The sequence below is a fragment of the Heterodontus francisci genome, chromosome 9 (genome assembly GCF_036365525.1).
Source record: "Heterodontus francisci isolate sHetFra1 chromosome 9, sHetFra1.hap1, whole genome shotgun sequence".
NCBI lineage: Eukaryota > Metazoa > Chordata > Chondrichthyes > Heterodontiformes > Heterodontidae > Heterodontus > Heterodontus francisci.
The window spans coordinates 9,111,573-9,127,488 of NC_090379.1; the positions used below are offsets into that span (position 1 = coordinate 9,111,573).

Genomic DNA, 15,916 nt, shown 5'->3' on the forward strand with positions numbered 1-15,916 from the left:
AATATCTTTTAACACTGCCAAATTCCTGTGCTGCACACTTTTTAACCTTTGCTTCTTCTGTCTTTGAGTCACGTGCTAATTTTCTGCCTCCCATTCCCTGCCCTAAAATTGTCCCATCTAAGACTACGTCCAGGTTCCCATCCCCTGCCAATCTAGTTTAAACCATCCCCAACAGCACCAGCAAACCTTCCTGCAAGGTTAGTCATCCCAGTCCTGTTCAGGTGTAGACTGTCTGGCTTGTACAGGTCCCACCTTCCCCAGAACGGTCCCAATGTCCCAGAAATCTGAAACCCTCCCTCCTGCACTATCTCTCCAGCCATGCATTCATCTGGTGTATTTTCCTATTCCTGTACTCACTAGCATGGGAGTAATCCAGAGATTACTACCTTTGAGGTCCTGCTTGCTAATATAATTCCTAACTCCCTAAACTCAGCCTGCAGGACCTCATCACTGTTTCTTCCTTTATTGTTGGTACCAATGTGGGTCACAACCTCTGGCTGTGCACCCTAACCCTCCAGAATACCCTGTAGCCGTTTGGTGATATACAGGACCCTTGCACCGGGAAGGCACCAAACCGTCCTGGAGTCATGTCTGCGACCACAGAAACGCCTATCTGTTCCCCTAACTATAGAATCCCCGACCACTATTGCTCCCCTGTCTTTTCTCCTCCCTCCCTGCACAGCTGAGCCATCCATGGTGCTCTGGTAATGACTCTCACTGCACTCTCCAGAAGAACCCTCTCTCCCATCAGTACTCAGAACTGAATACCGGTTGGAAAATGGGATGCTCTCCGGGGTCTCCTGTACTACCTGCCTTGACCTTCTTGTCTGTCTGGCAGTCACCCAGTCTCTCTCTGCCGGTGCTCTCTTAAGCTCAGGGGTGACTACCTCCTGAAACGGGCTATCTACATATACTTCTCTGCCTCGCAGATGCACCAGAGACTTCAGCCGTCGCTTGAGTTCCGAAATCCGGAGCTCAAGCTTCTGCAGCTGGTGACACTTCCTGCAGATGTGTTTGTCAAGGACACATGGTGCGTCCACGACTTCCCACATTCCACTTGGCCAAGCTGCCCTGCTTAGCTTTACAAAAAAAAAAGTATTGCTAATATAATAAGTAGAATAACTTACCAGTTACTTGCCAATCAGCTTCTTCCCCTGTACCGTAGAGGCTGAAAAGGCAGAAAAGAAAAGACTGCAAAGAACACCTCTTTCCCCTCGTCAGTGAAGTCCCTCACACAAATCACAGCCTCACTCTGTCCAAATAGCACTATTCTATTTAGTAATTATTAATAAATTACATTAAAAAACCTTAGGAGTACAAACCTTATCACTGACAAGGTAGCTATTTGAGGGTTTTAAGAAAAAGGAACTTTTTTGCTCTGATGTTTTTTTAGAAGGTACTTACAGGCAATAACAGCTGTTACTTACCAACCAACCAACCAGCGTACAGATTTCCTGTGATGTCACTGTTAGTTTTGTTCACTTTTCAAACCCAGCGCGCAGAGACACAAAGATTGACTGTCGTCACTCCGGTTGAAGATAGGGAAGGACCTCGAACCCGCTCTTTATTTCTACAGGTCGTGTTACGGATCCGCCTCCTCCCAGGTCCGCCACCCCGGTTTAAAGGACATTAGTGAATCAGATGAGTTTTTACAACAATTGGCAATGGTTTCATGGTCACCGTTAGACTAGTTTTTTAATTCCCAGATTAATTGAATTCAAATTTCACCATCTGCCATGATGGGATTTGAAACCATGTCCACAGAACAGTAGCCTGGGTCTCTGGGTTACTAGTCTAGTGACATTACCACTGCCTCCCCAAAGTGTTTCCATCACACCTCCATCCTCTGGCTGAATGAAATGCGACATTAGGGGGAGCACTTCATTATAAATTAGAAGGAAGAGAAAGTACAGGAAAACACACATGCATTTCTCTCATTCATTCAGAAACCTTAAAATTGTTACAGCCTGTCTTTCCTCTGTAGCAGTGCTGCTTTGGACTGCCCCTTTTGCCCTGGAGGTGGGGGTCTCTTACAATTCACCAGCCCTCTGCTGGAGGATTTCCCAAAAAAAGCCAATACAGGACTTAGGGGTACAGATTTCACTACAGGTTGGTGCTTCCCCTCAACCCGGTACATGGGGCAACTCCTACAGTACCTCTTTGTGGAGTTTTGGCCAGTCAAACTGCTGTCTTATGCAGGCTTTGGTTTTTCATATACCGGCATGTACAGCCACTGTAATCTCATGGACCGTTCTTAATATTTCTCTCCAGCACCCCTGTGGCACCACTAACTGGTGAACTACTGTCCACTCCTTGCCCTCAAGTCTGAAAAAAAGGTCGCACTCCAAGTGTACCCGGTATAAAGGTACAGGCAATCACTGCCCTCCAATACCATTCACTACCATTCTGGTATTTACTGCACTCTCTGGGGGAAAGGTCAGGCCTTTACACAGTAAAAGGGATCGAGTGGCACCTGTCCCCGAGGATTACTATGGGCTTGCTTGCCCCACTCAAGAAGTATGGGGTTACTCTCCCTTTACAAAAAATTCTGATAACCTTCAGGAATCCTATTAAATTTTCCTGCACCCACAGCAGTATGTTTCCTGGGCCTTACTGCTGCTGCAGTTAAAGCCACAGCTTGTTCAGCTGTGCTTTCCATCAGGGTCCCTTCTCCTTCACTGAGCGGGTGTGCCCTGATTAAACCTACAGGCTTTCCCCATAGTTTCCGGCAGTCAGCTCTTAGATGACCTCCTTATTACAATGGAAGCACACAGATCTGTGGGTCTCACGCCTACTTAGAGCGGCACAGTGTCTCCTGCTTTTCTTTCTCTCCCAGGACTGCTTGGGCTCCTATCACCTTCCCACCCTTAGTCCTTTTCGGATTTGAGGGGGTGACTAGGAAAGGTTTTCCCCTGGGGAACCAACTTGTATATTAGAGCAAACTCAGACAGAACTGAGGCATGCCTGGCTCTGTGTACTTTTGTTCCTCCACATGGGTCTTTATGGAGAGCGGAGAGAATTTTTAAATTCTTCTAGCAAAATGACCTCTGAGGTTTTCATATCTGGACTGCACTTTAAGAGCCCTTAACCACTGGTCAAAAGCCAGCTGCTTACTTCTCTCAAACTTCAAGTAAGTTTGATCAGCTTGCTTTCTGAGGGTTCGGAGTTTCTGACAGTAGGCTTCTGGTACGAGCTCACATGCCCCAAGGATAGCATTTTTTTGTCAGTTCATAATTTGATGAACTCTCTTCTGGCAACAGGGAATAAACCTCATGGGCTTTTCCTGTGAGCTTACTTTGCAACAGACGAGTACAACTCTTAGCCGGCCATTTGAACTGCCTTGCAAGTTTTTCAAAAGATACAAAACATTCTTCCACGTTTCCCTCATTGAATTTTGGAATCAATTGGTTAATTTTTAAAAACTCAGTACACAGCCCCGCACCACTTGTATTTTCCAGGCTTTCACTGGGGTTACTCTGTCGCCCCCTAGCTAACTCAAGCCGCTTTAGCTTTCTTTCCTCCCGTTCCTTCTGGAAATTTCTTTTTCACTCTCGCTCTTCTAATCAGGTTTCCTCTGTTCCAGTTGTATCTTTGCTTGTAATACCCTGTTGGAGTCTATTCCTAACCGTGTCCCTGATTTTTACCACAGTGAATGTGGTACCATTAGTCAAGAAGCAAAGCAGGTATAAACCAGATAATTACAGGCCAGTGAGTCTAACATCAGTGGTAGGGAAACTATTGGAAAAAATTCTGAGGACAGGATTAATCTCTACTTGGAGAAGCAGGGATTGATCAAGGATAGTCAGCATGGCTTTGTCAGGGGGAGATCATGTCTAACAAATTTGATTGAATTTTTTGAGGAAGTGACTAGGTGTGTAGATAAGGGTAAAGCAGTTGATGTAGTCTACATGGACTTCAGTAAGGCTTTTGATAAGGTCCCGCATGGGAGATTGTTCAAGAAGGTAAGAGCTCATGGGATCCAGGGCAATTTGGCAAATAGGATCCAAAATTGGCTTAGTGGCAGGAGGCAGAGGGTGATGGTCGAGGGTTGTTTTTGCGATCGGAAGCCTATAACCAGTCGTGTACCACAGTGATTGGTGCTGGGACCACTGCTGTCTGTAGTGTACATTATAGATGTATGATCAGTAAGCTCGCAGATGACATGAAAATTGGTGGTGTTGTAAATAGTGAGGAGGAAAGCTTAGATTACAGGACGATATAGATGGGCTGCTAAGATGGGCAGAGCAATGGCAAATGGAATTTAATCCTGAGAAGTGTGAGATGATGCATTTTTGGAGGACTAATAAGGCAAGGGAATATACAATGGATGGTAGGACCATAGGAAGTACAGAGGGTCAGAGGGACCTTGAGGTGCTTGTCCATAGATCACTAAAGGCAGCAGCACAGGTAGATAAGGTGCTTAGTAAGGCATATGGGATACTTGCCTTTGTCAGCCAAGGCACAGAATATTAGAGCAGGGAGGTTATGATGGAGCTGTATAAAATGCTAGTTAGGCCACAGCTGGAGTACTGTGTACTGTTCTGGTCGCCACACTGTGATTGCACTGGAGAGGGTGCAGAGGACATTCAGCAGGGTGTTGCCTGGGCTGGAGAATTTCAGCAATGAAGAGAGACTGGATAGGCTAAGGTCGTTTTCCTTAGAGCAGAGAAGGCTGAGGGGGGACCTGATTGAGGTATACAAAATTATGAGGGGCATTGATAGGTTAGATAGGAAAAAACTTTTTCCCTTAGCAGAAGTGTCATTAACCAGGGGGCATAGATTTAAAGTAAGGGGCAGGAGGTTCAGAGGGGATTTGAGGAAACATATTTTCACCCAGAGGGTAGTTGGAATCTGGAATACACTGCCTGAAGGGGTGGTAAAGACAAGAACCCTCACAACATTTAAGTAGTATTTAGATGAGGACTTGAAATGCCATAGCATACAAGGCCAAATACTGGAAAATGGGATTAGAATAGATAGGTGCTTGATGGCCAGCACAGACACGATGGACCGAAGGGCCTATTCCTGTGCTGTATAACTCTGACTCTATGATTCTTCAGATTCGAGGGAAAAATGGTTGTCCAATAGTCTTAGAAGTTCGGACTTTCTTGCCTTGGCACGGAAAGTGATCCCACACTGCTCAGCCATTTTCCTCAACTCTTCCACAGACAATGCCTTTAACTTATCCCAAATTACTTCATCCTGGTTTGCGAGTGTATTGGCTTCAGTTGCGGACATGATAGTATTCTGGCATACACAACCACAAGAAAACCTGTTTTGAAATATTTTCTCTTTTAGATTGGGATCACTTTGATTTCCCACTTCCAATTTCCCGTTTGGCTGCGAGTCCAATCCGGATGCCGGCCTCCAAATTTTTATTACGAACAGGCGAGGAAGGAGTCTCAGTCTCCCCTCTCGCCCCTTTCCTGGTTTGGCTGTATCAGGGTTTAACTTTAGTTTCACCTCAGTCCTTGCTCACTGCTTTCTCATTGTAATGAGATAATCAGACAGGCTTTCTGAGGTTTAAACAGGAAAGTTGCAAGTTTATTAACCTGAGCACTCTAACTCAGTTAAAATTACTAAAAATACACGGCACAACCACACTAGCATGCATAAGCGATAAACACACACAAGCACACACAAAGATACAGAGGAGGAGAAAGAATTAAAGGCGAAGGTTTGGTGTAGTAGATGGAAATCAGTTATTGTTTCTGGTTTGGATGTACAGTCCTTGATTGAAGTTAAGTCTTGCAGTTCTCAGGGCCCAGTGCACACTTTCAAACTTGTTTCACTGGTACCAAGAGACACAGAGACACAGCAATGTTTCCATTTGGCAGGTGTGGTTTCCATCACAAAAGGATGTTTCCTCTTGCGGGAGAATCGAGAACTAGGGGTCATTGGTTAAAAATAAGGGGTCGTCCATTTAAGACAGATGACAAGAAATTTTTTCCTCAGAGATCGAGAGTCTTTGGAACTCTCTTCCTAAAAAAAACCAGTGGAAGCAGACTCTTTGAATATTTAAGGCAGAGGTAGACAGATTCTTGATAAGCAAGGGGGTGAAAGTTTATTGTAGGTAGGCAGGAATGTGGAGTTGAGTTTGGCTCAAACAGTTTATGATGCGGCCACCTCAGCACCCCACTGAGTCTGGCCTAGCCCTACATTCCACCTCATTGACATAGTTTTTTTGTCTTCAATCCCTCCTCCAACCATTTTCCTCCCCTTCTCCGACTGCTTCCAACACCATCCTTTCGCTCTCTCCCATTTGTCTCCCCCTCAGCTCCTCTGCTTCTCCCCAAATTACATTTCCCCTTGTCCTTCCCCTCCCTTCTTCCTCTGCTCCCTTTCTCTCCTCCCCTTCTCTCCCTCTACTCATTGCCATCTACTATCTGCCTCCTTCCCTTCCCCTTTGCTTCTCCCTGCTTTCATCCAATTAGCGATGACTTCCAACCCTGCTTAACCTGAACATAGCACTTGGCCTTGACACTGGAAATAGACTGGTTTTCTCAACAATTCCAACTTCCAGGCAACACTATCTATGTTAGGAGAAACTGCTATTATGTAGGAACAGTATCAATTATAATAGTAGAGTAACTAGGTTAGTTACCTAGAAGGAAGGCACATGGAGCTGGATGAACTTCGGATCATTCGGGAGGCGGAGGGGGTTATTGAGAGGAGTTATGGGGAGGTAGTCACACCTCAGGTAAAAGAAGTAGGTAGATGGGTTACCGTCAGGGGAAGGAGAGGGAACCAGCAGGCAGTGCAGGGATCCCCTGTGGCCGTTTCCCTCAACAACAGGTATACCGTTTTGGATACTGTTGCGGGGGACGACTTACCAGGGGTAAGCAATGGGGTACAGGTATCTGGCACAGAGTCTGTCCCTGTTGCTCAGAAGGGAAGGGGGAAGAGGAGCAGAGCATTAGTCATTGGGGACTCCATAGTTAGGGGAACAGATAGGAGGTTCTGTGGGAACGAGAGAGACTCACGGTTGGTGTGTTGCCTCCCAGGTGCCAGGGTTCGTGATGTCTCGGATCGTATTTTTGGGATCCTTAGGGGGGAGGGGGAGCAGCCCAAGTCGTGGTCCACATAGGCACCAACGACATAGGTAGGAAGAGAGATGGGGATTTAAGACAGAAATTCAGGGAGCTAGGGTGGAAGCTTAGAGCGAGAACAAACAGAGTTGTTATCTCTGGGTTGTTGCCCGTGCCACGTGATAGCGAAGCGAGGAATAGGGAGAGAGAGGAGTTGAACACGTGGCTGCAGGGATGGTGCAGGAGGGAGGGTTTTGGTTTCCTGGATAATTGGGGCTCTTTCTGGGGTAGGTGGGACCTCTACAAACAGGATGGTCTTCACCTGAACCAGAGGGGTACCAATATCCTGGGGGGGAGATTTGCTAGTGCTCTTCGGGGGGGGTTTAAACTAATTCAGCAGGGGAATGGGAACCTAAATTGTAGTGCCAGTGTACAGGATGTTGAGAGTAGTGAGGTCAGGGATAAGGTTACAAGGACGCAAGAGGGCACTGGCAAGCAAGAACCTGGTTTAAAGTGTGTCTACTGCAACGCCAGGAGCATCCGGAATAAGGTGGGTGAGCTTGCAGCATGGGTTGGTACCTGGGATCTCGATGTAGTGGCCATTTCGGAGACATGGGTAGAGCAGGGGCAGGAATGGATGTTGCAGGTTCCGGGATTTAGATGTTTCAGTAAGAACAGAGAAGATGGTAAAAGAGGGGAGTTCCGAAGAAGGGTCACTGACCCGAAATGTTAACTCTGCTTCTCTTTCCACAGATGCTGCCAGACCTGCTGAGTGATTCCAGCATTTCTTGTTTTTGTTGTAAAAGAGGGGGGGGGGGGGGTGTGGCATTGTTAATCAAGGAGAGTATTACAGCGACAGAAAGGACGTTTGAGGACTCGTCTACTGAGGTAGTATGGGCCGAAGTTAGAAACAGGAGAGGTGAGGTCACCCTGTTGGGAGACTTTTATAGACCTCCGAATAGTTCCAGAGATGTAGAGGAAAGGATAGCGAAGATGATTCTCGACAGGGGCGAGAGTAACAGGGTAGTTGTTATGGGGGACTTTAACTTTCCAAATATTGACTGGAAATACTATAGTTCAAGTACTTTAGACGGGTCAGTTTTTGTCCAGTGTGTGCAGGAGGGTTTTCTGACACAGTATGTAGACAGGCCAACCAGGGGCGATGCCACATTGGATTTGGTACTGGGTAATGAACCCGGCCAGGTGTTAGATTTAGATGTAGGTGAGCACTTTGGTGATAGTGATCACAATTCGGTTAGGTTTACCTTAGCGATGGGCAGGGACTGGTATATACCGCAGGGCAAGAATTATAGCTGGGGGAAAGGAAATTATGATGCGATTAGGCAAGATTTAGGATGCGTAGGATGGGGAAGGAAACTGCAGGGGATGGGAACAATAGAAATGTGGAGCTTCTTCAAGGAGCAGCTACTGCATGTCCTTGATAAGTATGTACCTGTCAGGCAGGGAGGAAGTTGTCGAGCGAGGGAGCCGTGGTTTACTAAAGAAGTTGAAGCGCTTGTCAAGAGGAAGAAGAAGGCTTATGTTAGGATGAGACGTGAAGGCTCAGTTAGGGAGCTTGAGAGTTACAAGCTAGCTAGGAAGGATCTAAAGGGAGAGCTAAGAAGAGCAAGGAGAGGACACGAGAAGTCATTGGCGGATAGGATCAGTGAAAACCCTAAGGCTTTCTATAGGTATATCAGGAATAAAAGAATGACTAGAGTTAGATTAGGGCCAATCAAGGATAGTAGTGGGAAGTTGTGTGTGGAATCAGAGGAGATAGGGGAAGCGTTAAATGAATATTTTGCGTCAGTATTTACAGTAGAGAAAGAAAATGTTGTTGAGGAGAATACTGAAATTCAGGCTACTAGGCTAGATGGGATTGAGGTTCACAAGGAGGAGGTGTTAGCAATTTTGGAAAGTGTGAAAATAGATAAGTCCCCTGGGCCAGATGGGATTTATCGTAGGATTCTCTGGGAAGCTAGGGAGGAGATTGCAGAGCCTTTGTCCTTGATCTTTATGTCGTCATTGTCGACAGGAATAGTGTCGGAAGACTGGAGGATAGCAAATGTTGTCCCCTTGTTCAAGAAGGGGAGTAGAGACAGCCCTGGTAATTATAGACCTGTGAGCCTTACTTCGGTTGTGGGTAAAATGTTGGAAAAGGTTATAAGAGACAGGATTTATAATCATCTAGAAAAGAATAAGTTCATTAGCGATAGTCAGCACGGTTTTGTGAAGGGTAGGTCGTGCCTCACAAACCTTATTGAGTTTTTCGAGAAGGTGACCAAACAGGTGGATGAGGGTAAAGCAGTGGATGTGGTGTATATGGATTTCAGTAAGGCGTTTGATAAGGTTCCCCACGGTAGGCTATTGCAGAAAATACGGAAGTATGGGGTTGAAGGTGATTTAGAGCTTTGGATCAGAAATTGGCTAGCTGAAAGAAGACAGAGGGTGGTGGTTGATGGCAAATGTTCATCCTGGAGTTTAGTTACTAGTGGTGTACCGCAAGGATCTGTTTTGGGGCCACTGCTGTTTGTCATTTTTATAAATGACCTGGAAGAGGGTGTAGAAGGGTGGGTTAGTAAATTTGCGGATGACACTAAGGTCGGTGGAGTTGTGGATAGTGCCGAAGGATGTTGTAGGGTACAGAGGGACATAGATAGGCTGCAGAGCTGGGCTGAGAGATGGCAAATGGAGTTTAATGCGGAAAAGTGTGAGGTGATTCACTTTGGAAGGAGTAACAGGAATGCAGAGTACTGGGCTAATGGGAAGATTCTTGGTAGTGTAGATGAACAGAGAGATCTTGGTGTCCAGGTACATAAATCCCTGAAGGTTGCTACCCAGGTTAATAGGGCTGTTAAGAAGGCATATGGTGTGTTAGCTTTTATTAGTAGGGGGATCGAGTTTCGGAGCCACGAGGTCATGCTGCAGCTGTACAAAACTCTGGTGAGACCGCACCTGGAGTATCGCGTGCAGTTCTGGTCACCGCATTATAGGAAGGATGTGGAAGCTTTGGAAAGGGTGCAGAGGAGATTTACTAGGATGTTGCCTGGTATGGAGGGAAGGTCTTACGAGGAAAGGCTGAGGGACTTGAGGTTGTTTTCGTTGGAGAGAAGGAGGAGGAGAGGTGACTTAATAGAGACATATAAGATAATCAGAGGGTTAGATAGGGTGGATAGTGAGAGTCTTTTTCCTCGGATGGTGATGGCAAACACGAGGGGACATAGCTTTAAGTTGAGGGGTGATAGATATAGGACAGATGTCAGAGGTAGTTTCTTTACTCAGAGAGTAGTAGGGGCGTGGAACGCCCTGCCTGCAGCAGTAGTAGGCTCGCCAACTTTAAGGGTATTTAAGTGGTCATTGGATAGACACATGGATGAAAATGGAATAGTGTAGGTCAGATGGTTTCACAGGTCGGCGCAACATCGAGGGCCGAAGGGCCTGTACTGCGCTGTAATGTTCTAATTCTAATTCTAATTTCTCCTCTTTTTAATCATTGAACATGATTAGACCCAAGTATAGACTTGGAAAGGATTGGGAGAATCAATACCAATTGGAGCTCAGGGAATCGCCAATGGTTAGAGATAAAAATGTTTAAATGATAGTCCATCTGTACTATTCTTGCACACTTTCCCCAAGAGTGTCTCAGGAATGTATTAGCAAAGAGTACGGTAATATAGTGCCATAATAATCCAGAGAACATGAGCTCACAATCCCATCATACAATTTAAAGAACAATCTGGAAATATAAAGCTGGTATCAGTAAAAGTGAGCCTGAAGCTGTTGGATTGGCCTTCATCCATCAGTAGTTGTGTCTTCAGTTGTCTGGGCCCTAAATTCTGGGATTCTCTCCCTAAACCTCTTTCAAACCTCCCTCTTTGACCAAGCTTTTGGCCACCTACCCTAATAGTGCCTTATGTAGCTCAGTATCATTTTTCTGCCTGATGTCACTCCTATGAAGTGCCTTGGGATGTTTTACGATGTTAAAGGTGGTTTATAAATGCTGGTTGTTGTTGTTTCTTGCACCCTACAGAACTGACAGGTTTGTGCTAGCTTCACGTTGATACAATAAAAGAGCTTTATTACCTGAAAAGGGGTGTCTTTCATTGGCTGCATGATGCGAGGCCCGTTTCTTCCTGTGTTGTCTGGTTTGAGCAGGGGAGGGTAGCTCCTTCTCACAAGCAGGCTTCTGATTGTTTTGTGGTGTGCTTGGTAAATGCTCCCCCAACTTCACACTTAACCGTAAAAGATGTTCTTTCGGCAGCTTTGACTGCGAGCAATGTCCCCGTGCTTGGTGATGCCGCGATCGTCGGCACATGTGTGTCCGCGATGGCAATTTTGTGTGCTGTTGGGTTTTGCTATTGGGTCGATCCTTTTGGTGGTCCACATTTTGTGAGTGCAGCTTAGATAGCTGCATGCTTTTCTCCACATTGCACTTCTTGTGGTTAATGCATTGGTCCTGCTGCACTTGGTTTAGGTGAGCTGCCTGAGGGTCAGGCTTTTGGCCCTGGCACATTTGATCGAAGTGATGGCTTTGATGGTCAGCTTGTTGACTCTGCTGTTGCTGGCTGGCTTGATGGTCTTCCTCTAGATCTAATGGATTGTTAGGTTCCTGACCTTGTTGATCTGAATAATGATTCTGATGGCCAGACTGTTGATTTCCCTCTTGCTGGTCTGCATGGTCAAAGGGCTGATCCTGCTGCTCACTGCCTTGGAGACAGTCAGTAGATTGTCCCTGCTGGACTTGCAGCTCCTGGTCAGAATGAGGTGACTTAAAGCCAGGTTGTTGGTCCTGTGGGTATGGCCAGCGTTGGCCCAAATGATCTCCTTGATAGTGAAGCCACTGACCCTGCTGACACTGAAGTTCTTGGTCTGTGTAATGTACCTGACAGTCCAGCCATTGGCCTTGATGAGGTTGAAGATTTTGTTGCGAGCAATGTGGCTGATGGTTAAGCCATTGGGTCTGCAGACACTGAAGCTTTTGATCTGGATGATGTGCCTGAACTCTGAACCATTCAGCTTGTTGGCAGGGCCAATCATCATTTGCATTATAAGCTGGATCTTCAAGGTGCTGAACCTGTGGACACTGCAATTGTTGGTCACCACACGCCTGATGGTCAAGCCATTGGCTCGGTGTGCTCTGACATTTTGGGTCTGGATGTGTAACTTGACAGTTGGCCCACTGATCTTGTGGGTACGGCCACTCCTTGTCTGGATGCTGTGTCTGATTGTCAGAATGTTGAAGCTGCTGGCTCTGCTTCCCTAACATCTGCAACTCCTCCAGCTGTTCTGGCAGCCACTTTCTCTCAGTTACGTCCGCCTGGTGCTTGTGCCTCTGTGCAATTTTCTGCTCCGGTTTAGCATTCTTAAAGCAAACAATAAATAAACGTTATCTTACTCGGTCTAAAATAGCTTAGCAAATTTCTTTAGCATTGAACCCAAAATATCCCCTGCTTTAGAAGTAAAGAAACATGCTTGTTTTGTTGGACCTTTTCCTTAAGTGCTGTTGTTAGGTCTTTGATTTTCTTGTCATCCTGGCAGGACTTCAATTTCAGGGCATCTATTTCTTCCTAAAAGGGAACACAAAGTTTTACTGGATTAGAAGTGGAGAAGTAGGATGTGTAATTTAACCCATTAAATGGCATCTGTACTCTGAATACTATGCAAGCAAATACTCTACATTAAATGAGATGCAAGTAAATATTGTACATGCAATTGCTGAACATATAGAAATGATACATGTAAATATTGTGGAAGTTGTATGTTTATATATACTGTGTCTAGGCACTACATGTAAATACTGTACATTTAGAAGTTTTACCTGCAGATACTATATAATTACTGTATGCAAATACTATACCTGTCCATAGACATGTAGATACTCTACCTATCAATACTGCACTTGGATATTACTGTAGATACTGTACATGTATACATTGAACTTGCAGATGTTACATGCAGAAACTGAACATGCAGATATTGTACTTGTAGATATTGTACACGCAATTTTGTTTTATTCATTCACAGGATGTGACAAAGCAGACATTTACTACCCATCCCTAATTGATCCTGAGAAGGTGGCGGTGAGTTAACTTCTTGAACTGCTGTAGTCCATGTGGTTTAGATACACCCATGGTGCTGTTAGGGAGGGAGTTCCAGGATTTTGTTCCAGTGACAATGAGAGTGTTCCAAGAGAGATATAGTTCCAAGTCAGGATGGTGAGAGACTTGGTGGGGAACTTGCAGGTGTTGGTGTTCCCATTGCACTGTTGTTCTTATGGTGGTAGAGATCATGAGCTTGAGCGGTGCTGTCGTAGAAGCCTTGGTGAATTGCTGCAGGCATATCTTATAGATGGTACACAGTGCCGCCATGATGGTGGAGGAGGTGGCTGTTTAAAGGTGGTGAATGAGGGGCGAATCAAGCAGGGTGCTTTGTTCGGGAAGGTGCCAACCTTCATGAGTGCTGCACTGATACAGGTAACTGGAGAGTATTCCATCACACTTCCGATTTGTGCCATGTAGTTGGTGGAAAGGCTTTGGGGAGGTAGGAGGCGAATCACTCACTACAGAATACCAAGATGTTGCCTTGCTCATGTAGTCACAGTATCTATGTGGCTGGTTCAGTTAGGTTTCTGCTCAATAGGAATTACAACACAAATTAGCCCCAACCATTCTTCTGATTCCTACCTTCAATTCATTCCCTCCTTTCTCCCCACCATTGGTGATGATGTAATCAGCTTTCTCAGTCTTTCTGATACAGCCAGTCAGTTCTGATGAATGGTCATAGACCTGAAATGTTAACTCCGTTTCTCTCTCTACAGATGCTGCCAGACCTGATGAGTATTTCCAGCATTTTCTGTTTTTGAGGCCTCAGGTCATTGTGGATCAGAGCACACAGGACCAGGACCATTGGCATGGATAGGTGCAGCCTCCCTCACTGCTGGAACTCTGTCATTTGCAGGAAGCTGTCTCTTGGGCTGTGTACCCGTTGTTTTGGGTAGCGCCTTCCTCCCCTTGCAGCTCCCCGCTGTGTTCCCCTGACCTCGTGCTGTTCAGGAGGTTGCATCTGCCGCAGCTCATTTTGGCTGCTCTGTCCAGCGTCAGAGCAGCTTATTCCCATCCGAACAGCCTCAGTTGGGCTTTGAGTTCACCAGGCCTTTTCCTGTCAACCCCAGCTGCCCCAGTGATGCCAGCGGCCTCGTGTCCCTCACTGGTTTCCTGCCACTCACCGCTGAGAAAAGCAAATGATACAGCTGTGGCAATGGCCACTTCTAGAGAAGCAGCACTTTATTTTATGCCTTTACAGCATTTTAATCAGCCCTTCCCATAGCCCTCACGGTCCCCCGCTGTGTTCATGTCTTGACTACTGTGAAGCACTCGCCCCCATGATGTCTTCCCCGTTCCCAGCCTTTAAAAATTGTTCATTGATACTGACAAGCCTGTTAATCAGCTCTTTAATGAGCTCAACAGGCAATCAATTGGGCACGTGCACTTGACCCGTTTCCTCCCCCCAGCAGCACTTTGAAAATAGCATTGCATTCCGGACGCAGGGGGGGTGGGTGCGGGACCCAGTGCTGACTTCCGAGAATGCGATATTCAAATCGCGCTCTCAGCCGTTCCCACATTCAGCGGGTTTTGAATGTCCGGAATGAACCTGTCCAAGCTCATTTCATGTAGGGCACATAAAGTCTGCAGATAATGGAGACTCGCAACCCATCAGTCCAGCCTGGATATGAACCCGAATTACAGGGACTCAACCCACTATACCAGGCAGTTCTCTTGACCTGATTTAACTGGAACACAGTCACAATTCTCTCTCTGACACAATCAATAACAAGAAACATTTTGGAAATGAGTAATTTCTCATTATGGACAAGAAGAAATCCCTAGTGGATACTAGCAAGACTTCTAATGTAATGACAATCAGGGTTAGTTATAGCATCGACCATAAGGAATTGGTCTTATTTAAAACTGCCAAGAGCTGTTTTGACAGTGGAGCCGAGTGTTGGACTGCTTGGTCCTTTTCTCTTGGTGTTGCACATTACTTACTTTCAGCTTTGCCTCTACTGCATCGAGCTTCCTTTTCTCCAGATGAAAAGTTCCTTTCATTGTCTCCAACTGTTCTTTTAAGAACATCCAGCGGTATTCTGACCTCTCCAGCTAGAAAAGAAAGAAAGAAAGAACTTGCATTTATAAAGTGCCTTCCATGAACTCAGAATGTCACAAAGTGCTTTACAACCAATGAAGTACTTTATGAAGTAGTCGCTGTTGTAATGCAGGAAAAGTGGCAAGCAATTTGCACACAACAAATAGCAAGGTAATAATGACCTGATAATCTGGTTTGGTAATGTTGGTTGGGGATAAGTATTGGCCAGAACACTGGAGCGAACTCCCTTGCTCTTCTTCAAAATACTGGCATGGGATCTTTTACAAATACCTTAACAGAAAGATGGTGTCCCAGTTTAATGTCTCATCCAAAAGAAAGCACCTTCAACAGTGCAGCACACCCTCAGTCTGCACTGGGAATGTCAACCTAGACTTTGTACTTAAGTCACTGAAGTGGGATTTGAACCTACAACTTTCTAACTGAGCCACAGCTGCCACCTAAATAACGATGATGTCCTGAGACCGATTGGAAAGCAAGGTTACTGGGAAGTTGTTTCCCTTACCCCTCCTAACCTCTCGTAATCCACACCCGTCCACTGCCAACCTCTCAATGAAAAAATTATTAATAGATATGAAACAGAACTATATTCCTTCTGAGACATGGCAACAACAATAAAAACTTGCAGTTATATAGCAGCAGAATTGTACTCAACCACAATCTGTAACCTCATGGCCCGGCATATACCCCACGCTACCATTACCATCAAGCCAGGAGACCAACCCTGG

The 15,916-nt window shown here is 45.8% G+C and overlaps 1 protein-coding gene across 1 annotated transcript; it reads right to left on the minus strand.

The window, feature by feature from the left end:
- Positions 1–5,046: 5,046 nt before the first annotated feature.
- On the minus strand, positions 5,047–14,144 carry LOC137373302 (protein lag-3-like). The gene is made up of 5 exons (XM_068038124.1): positions 13,963–14,144; positions 13,712–13,880; positions 12,515–12,595; positions 11,112–12,390; positions 5,047–5,222 (listed from the first exon to the last, which is right to left on the minus strand). The coding sequence occupies exons 1-5, from the start codon at positions 14,142–14,144 to the stop codon at positions 5,047–5,049; spliced, it is 1,887 nt and encodes a 628-aa protein (XP_067894225.1).
- Between the last annotated feature and the right edge of the window lie 1,772 nt (positions 14,145–15,916).